This window comes from Trematomus bernacchii, unplaced genomic scaffold, assembly GCF_902827165.1.
Source record: "Trematomus bernacchii unplaced genomic scaffold, fTreBer1.1, whole genome shotgun sequence".
In the NCBI taxonomy this organism is placed as follows: domain Eukaryota; kingdom Metazoa; phylum Chordata; class Actinopteri; order Perciformes; family Nototheniidae; genus Trematomus; species Trematomus bernacchii.
This window is the reverse complement of record NW_022987739.1, coordinates 26319066-26335092: the sequence shown is the minus strand read 5'-3', so window position 1 is coordinate 26335092 and position 16027 is coordinate 26319066. Positions and strand designations below refer to the sequence as shown.

Here is a 16027-nt window from a genome sequence, read left to right as displayed (position 1 = left end):
TAAAAAAAGTCAGATTCTGAGAAAAAGTCAAATTCTAAGGGAAAAAAAAGGCATAATTTGAGATGCATTGTGGGACATGTAGTTTATGGGCAACGTGCCTCTGTAAATCGACATGTAACCGTATAATAAACATATTATAATCTTTGCAAGCTCTTGTGGGGCCGCATAAAATGAAGTCACGGGCCGGATTTGGCCCCCGGGCCTTGAGTTTGACACCCCTGATGTAAAGGGTTTGCAAAGGCCAAAAATCGCTAAGGTTCCCCCATAGGAAGTTCCTCGAAGCACCATTAAAACTGTAAGTCAGAAAAGATATCAGAAACCTTGAACATCCCAATACCTGATTAGATATTGTAACTAACCAGATAACATTTCAGAGCTGCTTTGGCTGATCATTAACTAAGGTGGAGAAAATGTGAAACAGATGGGAGTCTTTTTTATTAAAAGCATATTTCAAGAGAAGGTCTAATTTCTTCAGGAGGAGCCACACACCTGCACGAAGTCATGTGACCACGGAGCTCCTCGTCTGATGTCGATGTTGTTCACACACAGCGGCTCCTCTCGGCTGAAACAGAGATATAGTTTACATTTCTAACCTTTTCTTTAAAGCAGAAAACAATTATAATGTTAAAACAGATGAGGAAGTATTCGACAACACATCTTCAGTCAAAATAGAACATCACCAGCATGGTTCACAAGTATTGCATTTGTTTTTATTTTCAAACTTCAACAAAAAAGGGTCTATTATGCTTTTTGGAGTCGTCTCTTTCCTGTAGTGTGTTGTATAGGTTTTAGTGCTGCAGCACAGGCAGAGGGACACAAATAAAGCACTTTCTGAACATAAAAGCATGTACACATGTATCAGTAGAGACACTAAATACAATTATCAAACCAGAAAATGAGCACAATAGGGCCCTTATAGAGAACACATCTGGAGATACCTGCTTTCACAGGACAAGAATATACAAAAAAAAATTGTGATCTAAAAATTACTAAAACAAATGTTGACATATAAAAATCCAATATATGCCTCTGAAATGTAGTGGAGTTTATGTATAAAGTTATATAAAATGGAATTACTCGTGTCAAGTAGCTTAATGTTGTACCTATGGTTACAATCCACCACTGGTTGGTGTGTGTGTGTTAGCATTACTATACTTTTGGGGACTTACATCTGTTTACATAGTCACGTGTGGGGACTCGCCTCCCTTATGGGGACAACATGGAGGTCAACTTTAGGGTGAAGACTTGGTGAGGGTTAGGGTAAGGCATGTGTTGGTTATGGTTAAGGTTAGGATAAGCCTCCAGGAAATGCATGCAAGTCAATGTAATGTCCCCTGAAGTGATGTATACATGGTGTGTGTGTACCTTTGAGAGGGGATCTCTGAGAGGCAGACAGATTTCACGTGGATGTCTCCCTGCCTGTAGAAGCGATTTCCAGTGTTCTTTATCTTCATGGAGTTGATCTCACACAGAGCGACGGGGTGAGACAACACCACGCTGTACACAGTCGTGTCTTTCCGACTGAAACACACACGTAAACAATGTTGTCATAATCACACAAGGCCAGACTCACATTTTAAGATAATAAACATTCATCACTCAGGAGGACATTTATTTGCTACTGTGTTTATTGCTTAAATAAATAACTACAACTGACTGCGCTCTCACTCGTTTTGATTTAACAATGTGAAACACACTCAACAGTTTTTAGTATTGTTCCACTTTTTAATACAAACACATAAACCAGTGGTGAAAGAAGTATTTAGATCCTTTCCTTAAGTTAACTTTAAAAAGCAAATCACTCAATGTTGTAGAGAAGTAATGTACGAAGAGGTACTTATATTTTTAATAGTTCCACGTTATGCTACTTTATACATAGTTACCATGTATATAAGAAAAACATGTGTGTGCTGATATGATGCTACAGTACTATACTAGTAACTAAAACTGGCTCCATATTTTAAACGTCTACTTGTTTAATAACCCTAACATGACAAGGGTAAACCTTTAACTCAATAAATGCAATACATGCTTAATATAGGAAACAATCTGTAACATATTTACATAATATAGTATGATATGGATGGGAGATATAGTATAGGGTGAAAGCAAGGAAATATTATATTACAAATAAATAAATAACAGTATACAAAAACAATGCCTAAAATACATTGTGTAATATATTAAATATAAAATAACGATGTAACGAAATACTGAATAATATGATTTGCTAGCCTAATTTTACAATAGTCTTTTGTAAGTATCTATATCTAGGACTAATGTGAACCTACACACACGGTATGTTGAAAATGTTTCTGTTACACTATATGCAGCTGCACCTGCCGGGCCTCTTTACTGTGAGAAAGTAAAGAGGCCTTTACTTAAATAGATTTATTTTATCTCCTTAAAAATAAATCTGCCTGCTCAGCTTTTCTAGCAAAAAAATAAAAGTTACAGTACTGGTTTTTGGGTCACAGCATGTGCATGGAGTCACATGAGATAAGATGGACCTTTTATTAATCTCCGTGGGGAAATTCAGTCACATGCTGTAGGTTTGATTTAGTAATAGGGATTGTGGATGAAAACGAGTTGTTTTGCTACTGTGCAATCTGCAAAACCCTGAGCTGTGGTGCACTTGTATAAAAGTGAATAAAATAGTGTGGTTACTGTCGTGTCAAATTATCATATAATCATTTCAAACAGGGGTGTCAAACTCAAGGCCCGGGGGCCAAATCCGGCCCGTGACTTCATTTTCTGTGGCCCCACAAGAGCTTGCAAAGAATATTATATGTTTATTATACGGTTACATGATGATTTACAGAAGCACGTTGCCCATAAACTACATGTCCCACAATACATCTCAAATTAGACATTTTTCTCAGAATCTTTTTTTTTAAATGTTACTTCCTTTTTTTTTTGATTGTGACTTTTTTTCCAGCTTTTCTTTTTAAATCATTTTGTGACATACTCACTGAAGAGACTTGCAATTATTTGCCCCAGACTTCTGCTTTCAGACTTAGTTAATTATGAAGTTATTACCCTATCCAATAATAATCCAATGCAGAGGCAATAATGTAATATAATACATGATTTTATATATATATATATATTTATATATGTATTTTTATATAGTCTTAAAGTTACAACCGGCCCTTTGAGTGCAGCCTTAATGCTGTTGTGGCCCGCGATTAAATTGAGTTTGACACCCCTGATTTAAAACATATAGTCTTATACTCTGATTGCCTTTTACACTGTTAAATGGTATTTTTAGTCTTGTATGTTTTTAACAGAGACATATGTTAAGGATTTACATTTCAGGAGGGCAAAAGGAAGTGTAAAAGGGGGATATGCAAATGGTTAAGGACGAGGGGTTTTTATGGTTTAATGGTGGAGATGATGCTTAAGGGAATTTAAGGGTGGGACCAGTTGGCTATTCTCTACTTTATAGTGTGACTGTAAGCTGCGTTCTGGGTGCAGAACTTCTCTATCCTCTGAGGATGAAGTAGCTATGTTCCTACATTTGAGATCGATTTCACTTGTATATTGACTTTCTTTATTACTTTATTAAATATAAAAAAGACAAACTTTGTCCATGAATCATTTATCAGTTTCTCTTAAGAATTTCCTCCAAAGTTACAGATGTTGAACTCACAGCGGGAGCTTCTGCTCGGTCCCCTGGTTCTCCGTCACCAGCGTCACCTCCACCTCAGCGCTCTTATCCAGAGGAGAAACCTCCACCTGCAGCAGGATCTGATGAGCTGAGCACAGACAGAGACATGTAGTTAGTACTGAGCTTCAACATCTACCTACAAAATATAAACTCTAAAGTAGAACACAATATGAAACATGTACAGAGTATTAAAGCGGCCTTTAAAACTTAAAATAATGCTAAAATCTGCGTTTGAAGTGTATAATTACGGGGAAAAAAGACAGACATAAACCAAACTTACAACCACCTCTAGCCTTAGTATTGAGCAAGATAACAATTACAGAATTAATTTATCATTAAGATTGTTTGGCACTAAATTGGTTCAGATACTCACTGCAGAAAGGTGATGAAGAAGTCGTGAGGAGGAAAAGCTTCTGCTCTTTGGGTAACGGAGATATGGAGATCCCACTGTTTTCTGCCAAACCTGGAAACACACACACACATGATTTAGGGTCACATTATATGTCAGATTTAACGTCACACATTATTTTACAGGGCCCCATGTAGATAACTGTCTCTGTATCAGTGCGTGTGTGTGCGTGTGCCAGGGGGTTGTACGATAAGACGCTGACGTCATACCTGCTGGTGATACTGAGACTTAACAGAGGACGAAACGAACATAACCATTGTATATATTAAACTATACGATGTCCACGCTCTGATGGAAACATCTATTACAGACTCTTTTACCCCACGTGGAGTAGTACAGTAGAAAAACACATTATAAGAAACAATAAAACTAAACAAATGTCAGTGGTGGGAGAAGTGCTCAGATATTTTACCTAAGAAAAAGTAGCATTATAACAGTGTTAAAATACTCTGAGTAAAAGTCCAACATTCAAAATGGTAAACACTATATTTAAGTACCATTTGTAAAAATATGCAGTGTGGCTAATTTCAGAATCATATATGTTAAATGATTGTATTATAATTATTGACACATTACTAAGACTGCCAGGTAGCTCAACCTAAAAATAATATGTCATGATTTATAGTTATGTATAAATAACAATCTGCAAAGTAGAATATATGTCAAATTAAGTAAGAAGTACAACATTTGCCCACAAAATGAAATGGAGAAAAAGTGTAAAGTAGAATGATTCGAAAATAAAGTCAAGTACCTCTAAATGTTACTTAAATTCTTGAGTAAATGTACTTCAACATTCAACCTCTGACCATAATAATACTTAGTTACTTTCCATCTTGTCGAAAGCATCATGTTTGAAGAGTTCACGTCATATAAAAGCTGAATAAATATTAATAACAATGCAGAAAATAATAAAAAGCTATATAAAAGCAGCACTCCCTGCTTCCTCACCTATAGTGGGACATTTGCCCTTGAAGGCGTCACAGGTCAGGCAGCGTCCCTGCAGGAAGTCCTCGTAACTGAAGCACGGGACCCCCACCAGCGGGCACGAGCCGTTCAGCGCACTCATGTAGACGTAGATCGCCCTCATGTGGTCACACAGCACATAACCAAACACTGGGGGGGAGACAGGAAGTGACGAAACTCAAACACTCAGGCAGCTACATGTCTGCAGGAAGTAAGGGGTATTTAAATGTGTACAACTGGGATCCATTATTGCATTTTTAATCATGACTTCTTGATGATAAAAGGCACATTTCTGGTGTTAAAGCAACAATCAAAGCTTTCCTTTTCAGATACTCAACCTTGTAGGTTTTAAATCAATGGTGGAATAACTGCTTAGCTCCTTAAATAAAATAAAAATGGCAATAAATATGTTAAAATGATTTATAAACTAAGAGTCCGATATTACAACGAGTCAAATTGAAAAAGCATTAGCGATAAAATATATTTTAAATACAAAAGTGTATGAATGTCAATGTCCCATTTCAGATATGACTGGAGTATGACTATTGATCTATTGATGCATGATTACAATGTGGCGATAGGGCTCATTTGAATTATTTGAGAGACTGCTCAGTAACATGTGAATTCTCCCCTATCAATCAAGTTATCTTATTTCATAATTGTACAGCTAAATGTAGTTTTTGATTACATGAAGCTGAATCTACAAAGTATACAGTAGCAGAACATGTAAATATTTGAGTAAAGTACATTAAACCTGTACGCACGTTGAGTAAATGTACTTATTTACCTTCTACCTCTGGTTTAAGTGAGTGTCATCTTACGTGAGCTGAACCTGGAGCGAGCACATCCTGTCTGATCCTTCCCTCCGTTCAGGAAGAAATCCACATGACCGACAGAAATGGAAATCCCAAAATCTGATGATGCAGATAATCGTTGAAGCAATAAGTTATCTTTTTATTTACTTTGTCCATTACCATTGCTTTCCAAATGTACCCTCTAGGGCAGTGGTTCTCAACTGGTCAGGCCTCGGGACCCACTTTTTCCTTTGTCAATAAATCGTGACCCGAAATTTCGAACCACTCATATCTATTCAACAAAAAAATCGTGCTGTAATATATACGCTTTTCAACATACAATATTAATTAAAGTGAAGTACAGTGCATATATCCCTTCACAGAACTAAAGAATGCTTTAAATAAGGTTTAATGAGATGATGGACTCAAAGCTGAACTGTGTAACATAAAAAGGCACACATGCTGAAAACCCAACCCCAGAAGGAGATTTTTAGAAATACTAACATATAAACTACGCATTCTGGTACACTCTGAGAAGAAAATAAATACATCTATTACTACCCGACATATTAATAATATTTGATGCCATTGTTTGTTTTTCACTTAGTTCTGACAGCTGAACTTGCTGCTCCACACAGAGAAGAGCAAAGAGGAGATAGTCTGTGTGAATTACTTTAAATTGTGGGTAAGGGTAGTAGCCCCCATTGTTCTGTGACCTGTCAATCATCAAACCGGGGGTCATATTTTATTGTGTTCATTTTGATCTGAAGTTGTACCCATGGATGTATAAAGAGTAGTTCTACCGCAAAGTTATTCTCCGTGGGGACTTCCGGTGTTGTGTCAAATTATGCACCCCCATCATGAAATGCCCCCCTTGTCACGGGAACGCGCATTTCTAAATGACACGTTTACACCTTAAAACGATGTTTAAAAGGAAAAGTAAACGTTCAGGGTTTTTATTAAATGGTAATTTTCAGACTGTGAGTTGTTTAGTGGTAGCTCATATAGTCTTGATTCTTGTGGTTAAACTTTTCGCTCCGTATTTGATGGTAGTGGTGTCGAAATTCATTCCTCACTTCCTTTTCAGTTTTTTTTTTTTTTATCTTTTCTTATTATTGTTACGTCCTGTCTGTATACACGTGCTTTAAAATGTATTGTTTAATTTTACATATTTCTCATATAATCAAAATATATGTTTACAAATGTTACATAGTCTTTGTCAGCATATTTTTGCCACGTTATGCACCCCTTGCTATCTTACATAATAAAAGTGTCACATTCATGAAACTTGCTCCATTCATTGGTACTAGTCCTACAACTATACCCTGAAAAATGCTTGAGGGTGGGAATAATACAAACATCTTTTTGGGTGGGGTGCATTTTATGCACATTTTTTCACATCTGCGACCCACTCGAAAAGGGTCCGCGACCCACTTTTGGGTCGCGACCAACCAGTTGAGAACCACTGCTCTAGGGAACAATAACGGCTTATCTTTCCTCTTATTGAAAATGTACTGCATTCAATATTTAAATAAAAGAGATGCACTAGTCTTTTTGTTCTGCTTTGTTTTGTAATGTTTTTCTTGCTTACAATAAATAGACCAGGCTCCAATGATCCCTGCGTTGCAAAATGACAATAAACTATGCTTGAATCTCAAAAGTTGAACTGTATCACCCGTTGACCTTTCTGACATGGAGGAATCACATGACTTCCTCTATTGTAAACACACTTGGAGACATGATGGTACACGTGTACTTCAGTACTTTGGTTGGAGATTTAGCCTAATTCTATTTGGCTTTGTGTGATATAAGTGAAAGTTGTCTCACAGTCAGAGTCGGTGTGGATGGCCTCGACGAACAGAGCGTCAGACGGGTCGAGGCGGTCGTAGGTGTCGGCGCCTTTAAACAAAGGACCAGCCACGTCCAGACCTGCAGGACCAGAGAAGGAGATTAGAAACTAAAACATCACTGCATCTTTAGTTAACTAAATGGTTTGAATTACCACACTCAAATTTACACATCGTTCATTTTCAATACAAAGTCAGAAACATGAGAACTTCAGCTTCATTTTTTCTCCATGAGCCTTTTTTTCTAAAATTGTTTGCACTTATAAAGTATTATGTTGATGCTGACATGCAGAAACACCTGGATGTGTTTTTTATACGTCACTTTGTGAGAATAAAGAGGTTTAATTGAGCAGCAGTAGATGCATGAAAGCAGAAATAGAAATCTTTTATTCAAAATAAAGAAATTGGAGATATCTTATAGTGAATTATTTTGGATTCAGTCAGAAAACAAAATAAAGGAAATTACAGTCAGACATTACTGAATAGACTCCCTTACAAAACATTGACTTCATCTTCCTCATTTCTGCTAAATATATTTTCAGTGGAAGTCTTGTTGCATTCAGTAACGGTTCCCCTTTCCTGTCAATTCCTCTTCATTTACCCACTCTTCATGACAATCCCGGAAATAAACTAACAAAATGTCATTTAGAAACTCCCACTCTTTCAGCTTTACACGTAGACAAGATGCATCATTATTTATTTTTTAACTTTTGTCTTATTAATATTATAATTATTTGTGTATGACTGGCCTCCAGGCAGCAGCTGTGTCTCTGAATTTCACCTTCATTCAAACCTCCTCACTCAGACAAAAATACCTGTTATAAAGCAGAGAACAGTGGAGTTTTGTGTGTGCTGGTGTTTCCTAGAGAGATGAGTGTGTACGCAGAGTCAAAGAGGCTCTTATCAAAGTGCTGTTGTCCTTTGAAGAGCCCGGATTATCTTCCAAGGTCACAGTGAATCATATTCACAGCTGAGAGGCTCTGAGAGACTCTGTCTGCCCTGTTGTTCTGCAGCAGAGTGGCAGCTTTTAGTTTCATATTCACAGACAATATTCAAGAAGTTTTTCTTCATAGTTTGGGTATTTATGTAACAAAGAAGGGTGCTTCTTCACATTGAAGTGTGGAGCACAGGTAACAAAGAAGGGTGCTTCTTCAAATTGAAGTGTAGAGCACAGGTAACAAAGAAGGGTGCTTCTTCAAATTGAAGTGTAGAGCACAGGTGTACCAGGTCTCCAAAACCTTTAATTATGGCATCTTAAATGATTTTTTACCATTCCAGTACTGAAATGGTCACAGAACACTAGTATGTTGGTTTTTGGATCAAACTGGTTAGCTAATAAGGATATATTTAGGTTTGTTTCTTTGAGAATAAAGCAGTTTCTCTACATTGTGGGAGAATGGTTATTGAGGCAATTTTGTATCATTCTTGGATCAAGAGTCATATTTTGTACATGCATTCTTTAGCTGTGACTCCTTATGAAGCTGCTCACGTGGCACCAAGATTTTTTTATATATATATAAAGAACAACATGTTCCTTATGCACCAATTTGTGTCATGTATTTGGTGCAGACTCACCTGTGATTCGTCCTATCTTCCCCTCGAAAAGGGTCCCCACAAAACCAGCGACGTGCGCCCCCAGACTGATGCCGATGAAGTGGAAGGACTGCAGTTTGCATCCATGTTCCTGCAGCTGGTTGATGAGCACGGAGATCTGCAGAGCCGCCTCCTTGTAGTTCTCCACCACCTGGTTGTAGGCGAAGGAGGCGCCGTAGACCCAGTCCACCACCAGCACGTTCACATCCTGGGCCTCCAGCAGCGCGTGGGCCAGGAGCCGCACCCAGGTGGGCCTACTGCCCGTAATCCTGCAGGGGGGGGCGAATTCAAGTGAAGCTTGAATTCATGCTGTTAACTTTTGTCTGAACTTTTTCCACCCTAACTCTCCTGTCGTGTTTGTTTTCCACACCTTACTTTAGTGTTCCCGGTTAAATTTGACGACACAGGAAGTGAGGATACCCGGCCCGGAGGAAGTCCGGGGTCCCCTTCTGGAGCCAGGCCCAGAAGGAGGACTCGTCGGCGAGCGTCTGGTGGCCGGGTTTGCCACGGAGCCCGGCCGGGCACAGCCTGAAAAGGCAACGTGGGCAACACCTCCGCTTCTCCGTCCCGCGGGCCCACCACCTATGGGAAACAGCGATGGGGTCGGGTGCGCTGCCAGAAGGGTGGCAGTGAAAGCAGAGGGTCTCGACGGACCAGACCTGGGCGCCAGACGCTGGCTTTGGAGACGTGGAACGTCACTTCTCTGGGGGGGAAGGAGCCGGAGCTTGTGAGGGAGGTGGAGCGTTACCAGTTGGATCTGGTTGGGCTCACCTCTACGCACAGCGTCGGCTCTGGAACCTTACTTCTGGATAGGGGTTGGACTCTATTCTTCTCCGGAGTTGCTCAAGGTGTGAGGCGCCGGGCGGGTGTGAGGATACTCACAAGCTCCCGGTTGGGTGCTTCGTTGTTGGAGTGGACGAGAGGATCGCCTCCCTACGCCTGCGGGTTATGGGGGGGGAAAACTCTGACTGTTGTGTGTGCTTATGCACCAAACAGCAGTTCAGAGTATACGCCCTTCAAGGAGACCCTGGAAAGAGTCCTGTATGGGGCTCCTGAAGGGGACTTTTTAATCTTGCTGGGAGACTTCAACGCACATGTAGGCAATGATGGAGACACTTGGAGGGGCGTGATTGGGAGGAACGGCCCCCCTCATCTGAACTGGAGTGGTGGTTTGTTACTGGACTTCTGTGCTAGTCATGGATTGGCCATAACAAACACCATGTTCGAACATAAGGATGCTCATAAGTGTACGTGGTACCAGAGCACCCTAGGCAGAAGGTCCATGATCGATTTCGTTATCGTATCATCGGACCTGAGGCCGTATGTTTTGGACACTCGGGTAAAGAGAGGGGCGGAGTTGTCAACTGATCACCATCTGGTGGTGAGTTGGGTCGAGTGGCGGGGGAAGCCTCTGGACAGACCTGGTAAGCCCAAACGTGTAGTTCGGGTGAACTGGGAACGTCTGGAGGTGGCCCAAGTTCAGGAGGCCTTCAACTCACACCTCCGGCGGAGCTTTTCGGGCATTCCTGTGGAGGTTGGGGACATTGAACCAGAGTGGGCGGTGTTCAAAGCCTCTATTGCCGAAGCCGCGGCGGGGAGCTGTGTTCTCAAGGTCTTAGGTGCCTCAAGGGGCGGTAACCCTCGAACCTCCTGGTGAACACCGGTGGTCAGGGAAGCCGTCCGACTGAAGAAGGAGGCCTTCAGGGATTTGTTATCCCGGGGGACTCCCGAGGCAGTTGCAAGGTACCGACAGGCCCGAAGGGCAGCAGCCTCAGCCGTGGCCGAGGCAAAGCAGCGGGTGTGGGAGAAGTTCGGAGAAGACATGGAAAAGGACTTTCGGGCGGCACCAAAGTTGTTCTGGAAAACTGTCCGACACCTCAGGAGGGGGAAGCAGGGAACCATCTAAACTGTGTACAGTAAGGATGGGACGTTGTTGACCTCAACTGATGGAGTGTTAGAGCGTTGGAAGGAACACTTTGAGGAACTCCTGAATCCGACAACTCTGCCCTCTATGTTAGAAGCAGAGCTGGAGTATGACGGGGGATCAACACCAATCTCCCGGGGGGAGGTCACTGAGGTCGTCAAACAACTCCACAGTGGCAAAGCCCCGGGGGTGGATGAGATCTGCCCAGAAATGCTGAAGGCTCTGGGTGTTGAGGGGCTGTCATGGTTGACATGTCTCATCAACGTTGCGTGGAAGTCGGAAACAGTACCAAAGGAGTGGCAGACCGGGGTGGTGGTTCCCCTTTTCAAAAAGGGGGATCAGAGGGTGTGTGCCAATTACAGAGGCATCACACTACTCAGCCTCCCCGGGAAAGTTTACTCTAAGGTACTCGAAAGGAGGGTCAGGCCGATTGTCGAACCTCAGATTGAGGAGGAACAATGCGGATTCCGTCCTGGTCGTGGAACGAGGGGTCAGCTTTTTACTCTCGCAAGGATCCTGGAGGAGGCCTGGGAGTATGCTTATCCGGTCTACATGTGTTTTGTAGACTTGGAGAAGGCGTATGACCGAGTTCCCAGGGAGTTACTGTGGGAGGTGCTGCAGGAGTATGGGGTGAGGGGGTCTCTACTCAGGGCCATCCAATCTCTATACTCCCAAAGCGAGAGCTGTGTCCGGGTCCTCGGCAGTAAGTCGGACCCATTTCCGGTGAGGGTTGGCCTCTGCCAGGGCTGCGCTTTGTCACCAATCCTGTTTGTAATATACATGGATAGGATTTTGAGGCGTAGTCGTGGGGGAGGGGGTCTGCAGTTCGGTGGACTAAGGATTGCACCACTGCTTTTTGCAGATGATGTGGTTCTAATGGCTTCATCGGTCTGCGACCTTCAGCACTCACTGGATCGGTTCGCAACCGAGTGTGAAGCGGCTGGGATGAGGATCAGCACCTCCAAATCTGAGGCCATGGTTCTCAGCAGGAAACCGATGGACTGTCCACTCCAAGTAGGGAATGAGTCCTTACCCCAAGTGAAGGAGTTCAAGTATCTCAGGGTCTTGTTCTCGAGTGAGGGAACAATGGAGCGTGAGATCGGAGCAGCGGGAGCGGTACTGCAGTCGCTTTACCGCACCGCTGTGACGAAACGAGAGCTGAGCCAGAAGGCAAAGCTCTCTGTCTACTGGGCCATTTGCGTTCCTACCCTCACCTATGGTCATGAAGGATGGGTCATGACCGAAAGAACGAGATCGCGGATACAAGCGGCCGAGATGGGTTTTCTCCGCAGGGTGGCTGGAGTCTCCCTTAGGGATAAGGTTAGAAGTTCAGTCATCCGGGAGGGACTCAGAGTTGAACCGCTCCTCCTTCGCGTCGAAAGGAGCCAGTTGAGGTGGTTCGGGCACCTAGTAAGGATGCCATCTGGGCGCCTCCCTAGGGAGGTGTTCCAGGCACGTCCAGCTGGGAAGAGACCAAGGGGTAGACCTAGGACCAGGTGGAGGGATTATATCTCTTCGCTGGCCTGGGAGCGCCTTGGGATCCCCCAGTCAGAGCTGGTTGATGTGGCCAGGGAAAAGAAAGTCTGGGGCTCTCTGCTGGAACCGCTACCCTCGCGACCCGACCATGGATAAGCGGGAGAAGATGGATGGATGGATGGATGGTTAAATTTGACCAGTATGTTTCAAGTGCTCTTACATTAACACAAAAAACATTAAACATCATTAATTGTATGTGTCCAAATGCCCACTGTGGAGGATATCATAAGGCCTTGAGGCAATCAAATGTAAAACACAATATTTATGATTGAGGTCAGATTTTACCCGAACACGGCAGTAAGACCACAAACTAAACTTCAATATAGAAACACGTCAAGATAAATAACCCAACCATTGTAATCTAACCAAAAAGTTAAACATGCATGTATTGTGATGGATGAGTGCTAAGGGTCTTTAAGGTTTCCTCTCCTCACCTGAAGCCGTGGATGATGACCTTTGTTGGGCGGGAGATGTTGAAGTTAGTCGGCGGTTGCTGTGTTTCAGAGAGAGACTCGTGTCTGAAGCGCTCTGCACAGTCCATGTTCCTCCTGGTGAGCAGCAGGTACTGAACCTGCACCTTGCCTCTCTGCTGCCGGTACTCCAGGAAGGTGTAGCTGTTCAGGTCGGCACACTCATCGTCACTCTGAGCTTCATCTGTACCTGCTCAATGAAAAGCATATCATGTAGTTACTTTTTTATGTGTGAGTGTAGTACTGAGGGTTCCTTAATGTTGCATCACACAACAGCAAACTCAAGATTCGGACAATAAAACATACAATACGATGATACTTCAAGTCATTATGGCCACTGGAGACATCATGTTCAAGACCCTTGACTTACTCTACGTTTGATCTGAGATTTCACAACGTTTATTTATCACACGGCCTAGTTGAATACTCAAATCTGATTTGTCAATTTGGACATTGCAGAGGACAGATAATTTTTGCTAGCAGACAGTTGTTTAGTTTTTTCTGCATTGGATACTTTTTCATTAAATACTTGCTGATTATACGAACTTAGTTTTACTTAAGTAACATTTTCAATTTTTGTTACTAACTTGTAACAGAGTATTTTTACAGTGTAGTATTAGTACTTTTACTTCTATAAATGATCCAAATACTTCCTGCGGAACTTAAAACACGCACACACACAATTTTTTTTCATATGGTGAAAAGAAAACGGTGGATATTGAGCAAACAATTGTATGAATTATTTTCATAGCTAAACCGATAAATGTACTATGTATTTATAGGTTTATCCATGCTTTATAGTTGTAAGCATGATAGGAATTATGTAATGTCTGTCAATCGTTATGTGTGCCTACCAAGTACTACAGTTGGTTATTAGCCAATAGCTACTCAATCAATCTTATTTTGTTGAGAAACATGCTCTCTATGCATGATCTTTGTTTAGTAAAGACTTATAATAATATAATAAGTAAGTGTGTATTTGACTTCAGATGACAACACATATGAAATGTTGTGTGAAGGGAAAATCTTAAAGATATTCTTCCCATGTCTTATAATAAACAACACTACATTTAAATGCAGATGACAACAACCCAGACAAATTATGTTTTTGTGAGGAAAAATAGTTTTTAAATGGTAATAAGGTGTGATATATTGGTATTTATTCTTACAAATAGCCAGTGTATCATCGTGTATTTGCAAATATAAGAACTCATAACAAAACACCGCACTTAATGCATTTATTGTCCAGCATAAACAACAATAGTACTCAGTACGCAGTTCTAAATTATATTATTATTAAAGCTCAACCCCTTTCTCTACATGTATCCTGGAGCTATTGGATGAAAAAATACCAGATAAAGTGCTGAAGAAGGTAAACAAAGATGTCCATGACGAGCTTCTTCACTTACCCAGCACCAGAGATGTGATGCACACAGTGAGAACACAGAGGAGGACCGGTGTGTGTGTCCGAGACATTTTCTGCTGTGAGCGTGGAGAGAAGCTGCTGGGAGCTTTAATCAGTGCTTAACGGTGCTCAGCTGCTCTCTTTAGCCGCAGATTGGTTGATGGAAATCAGCTTTTGGCTTGAGAAAATCCCAGCTCTGTGCAGTGTTGTAACTCTGGAATCACTACACAGCTTTTATCTGGCACCAAGCGAAGCAGGAATCCATATAAAACTATCCAAATGTTTCTTAATATGGTTATTTTTCCTGTAAAGCTCCACTTATTTCATGAACGTCCTTTAGCTCGGTCATCACATTTGTCTGTGTATTTTTTTCTTCCCCAGACTGAGTTTGTACAGAGCTGTAAAGAAGTGGTGAAGCCATGACCTCATTGGCATTCAATGGACGTTTGTTTGAAATGCTGGACTCTGGCCTGACTGTTTGTTTGTGTGTGTGTGTGTGTGTGTGTGTGTGTGTGTGTGTGTGTGTGTGTGTGTGTGTGTGTGTGTGTGTGTGTGTGTGTGTCACTGGGAAATCAATCATTTGCTGATTGATTGTTCAGCTTTTAATGCTCTTTAATATGCTGCCAAATACTGGGAGTTCCAATGCTTGACCAGTAAAACTAGTAGACACTGTTTTTTTTTACTTAACTACAATTGTGGAATTTAATTATTTTGTTTAATAGTGTTTCTCTGGTATTTAAGTATTTTTAAAGGTAAAGTAATTGTACAATAAAAATGTAATCATTTTAAGAGAAAATAAGTGAGTATTGCAGTTGCCAGTCATTTTGTGTCCATTTCTGTATTTAGTCAATTTTTTATTGCATGAAGTGAGACAAGAATTTAGACAAGACATAAGTTATGCATTCATTGTCAGGACAGGATTTACACTGAAGGGAAAAAACACAAAAAAAAAACAACAAATATGATGGTGTCAGATGTGTGTATCAGCAATAGTGCAGGCAGTTTGATGTGTAGGTTTTGTGCAAGTGTGGTTAATGGAGGATTGTTTTTTAAAAGACAGAAAGAAAGAGAGAAAGGGATGAATAAATAAAGTATTCCTGGCATTTCTTAGATTATTACACAGTTATATTTTGCACTAAATTGCATATTCCTCCCAAAAATTAGCAGTTAATCAAACTAGAACTCATACAAGGATGTAACACAGGTACATGAATAAAAGTTACAGTGCAGTGTGAGATATATCAATTAAAAGCAGCGGCAAAAATAAAAGTCTTCAGCCTGGATTTAAAAGTAGTAAGAGTAGTTTCTGGTAGTTTGTTCCAGATATTTGGAGCTTAATAAACTTCTCCATGTTTAGTTCTGACTCTGGGGACATACAGTAAAGCAGACCAGAAGACCTGAGAGATCTGGATGGTT

At 41.2% G+C, this 16027-nt stretch overlaps 1 protein-coding gene across 1 annotated transcript; it reads right to left on the bottom strand.

The window, feature by feature from the left end:
- Positions 1–416: 416 nt before the first annotated feature.
- Positions 417–14976, bottom strand: pla1a (phospholipase A1 member A). Its single transcript, XM_034147460.1, has 10 exons — positions 14616–14976; positions 13171–13396; positions 9259–9545; positions 7664–7765; positions 5864–5956; positions 5028–5192; positions 4044–4133; positions 3653–3758; positions 1366–1521; positions 417–562 (listed from the first exon to the last, which is right to left on the bottom strand). The coding sequence occupies exons 1-10, from the start codon at positions 14680–14682 to the stop codon at positions 472–474; spliced, it is 1383 nt and encodes a 460-aa protein (XP_034003351.1). The 5' UTR covers positions 14683–14976; the 3' UTR covers positions 417–471.
- Positions 14977–16027: the final 1051 nt, after the last annotated feature.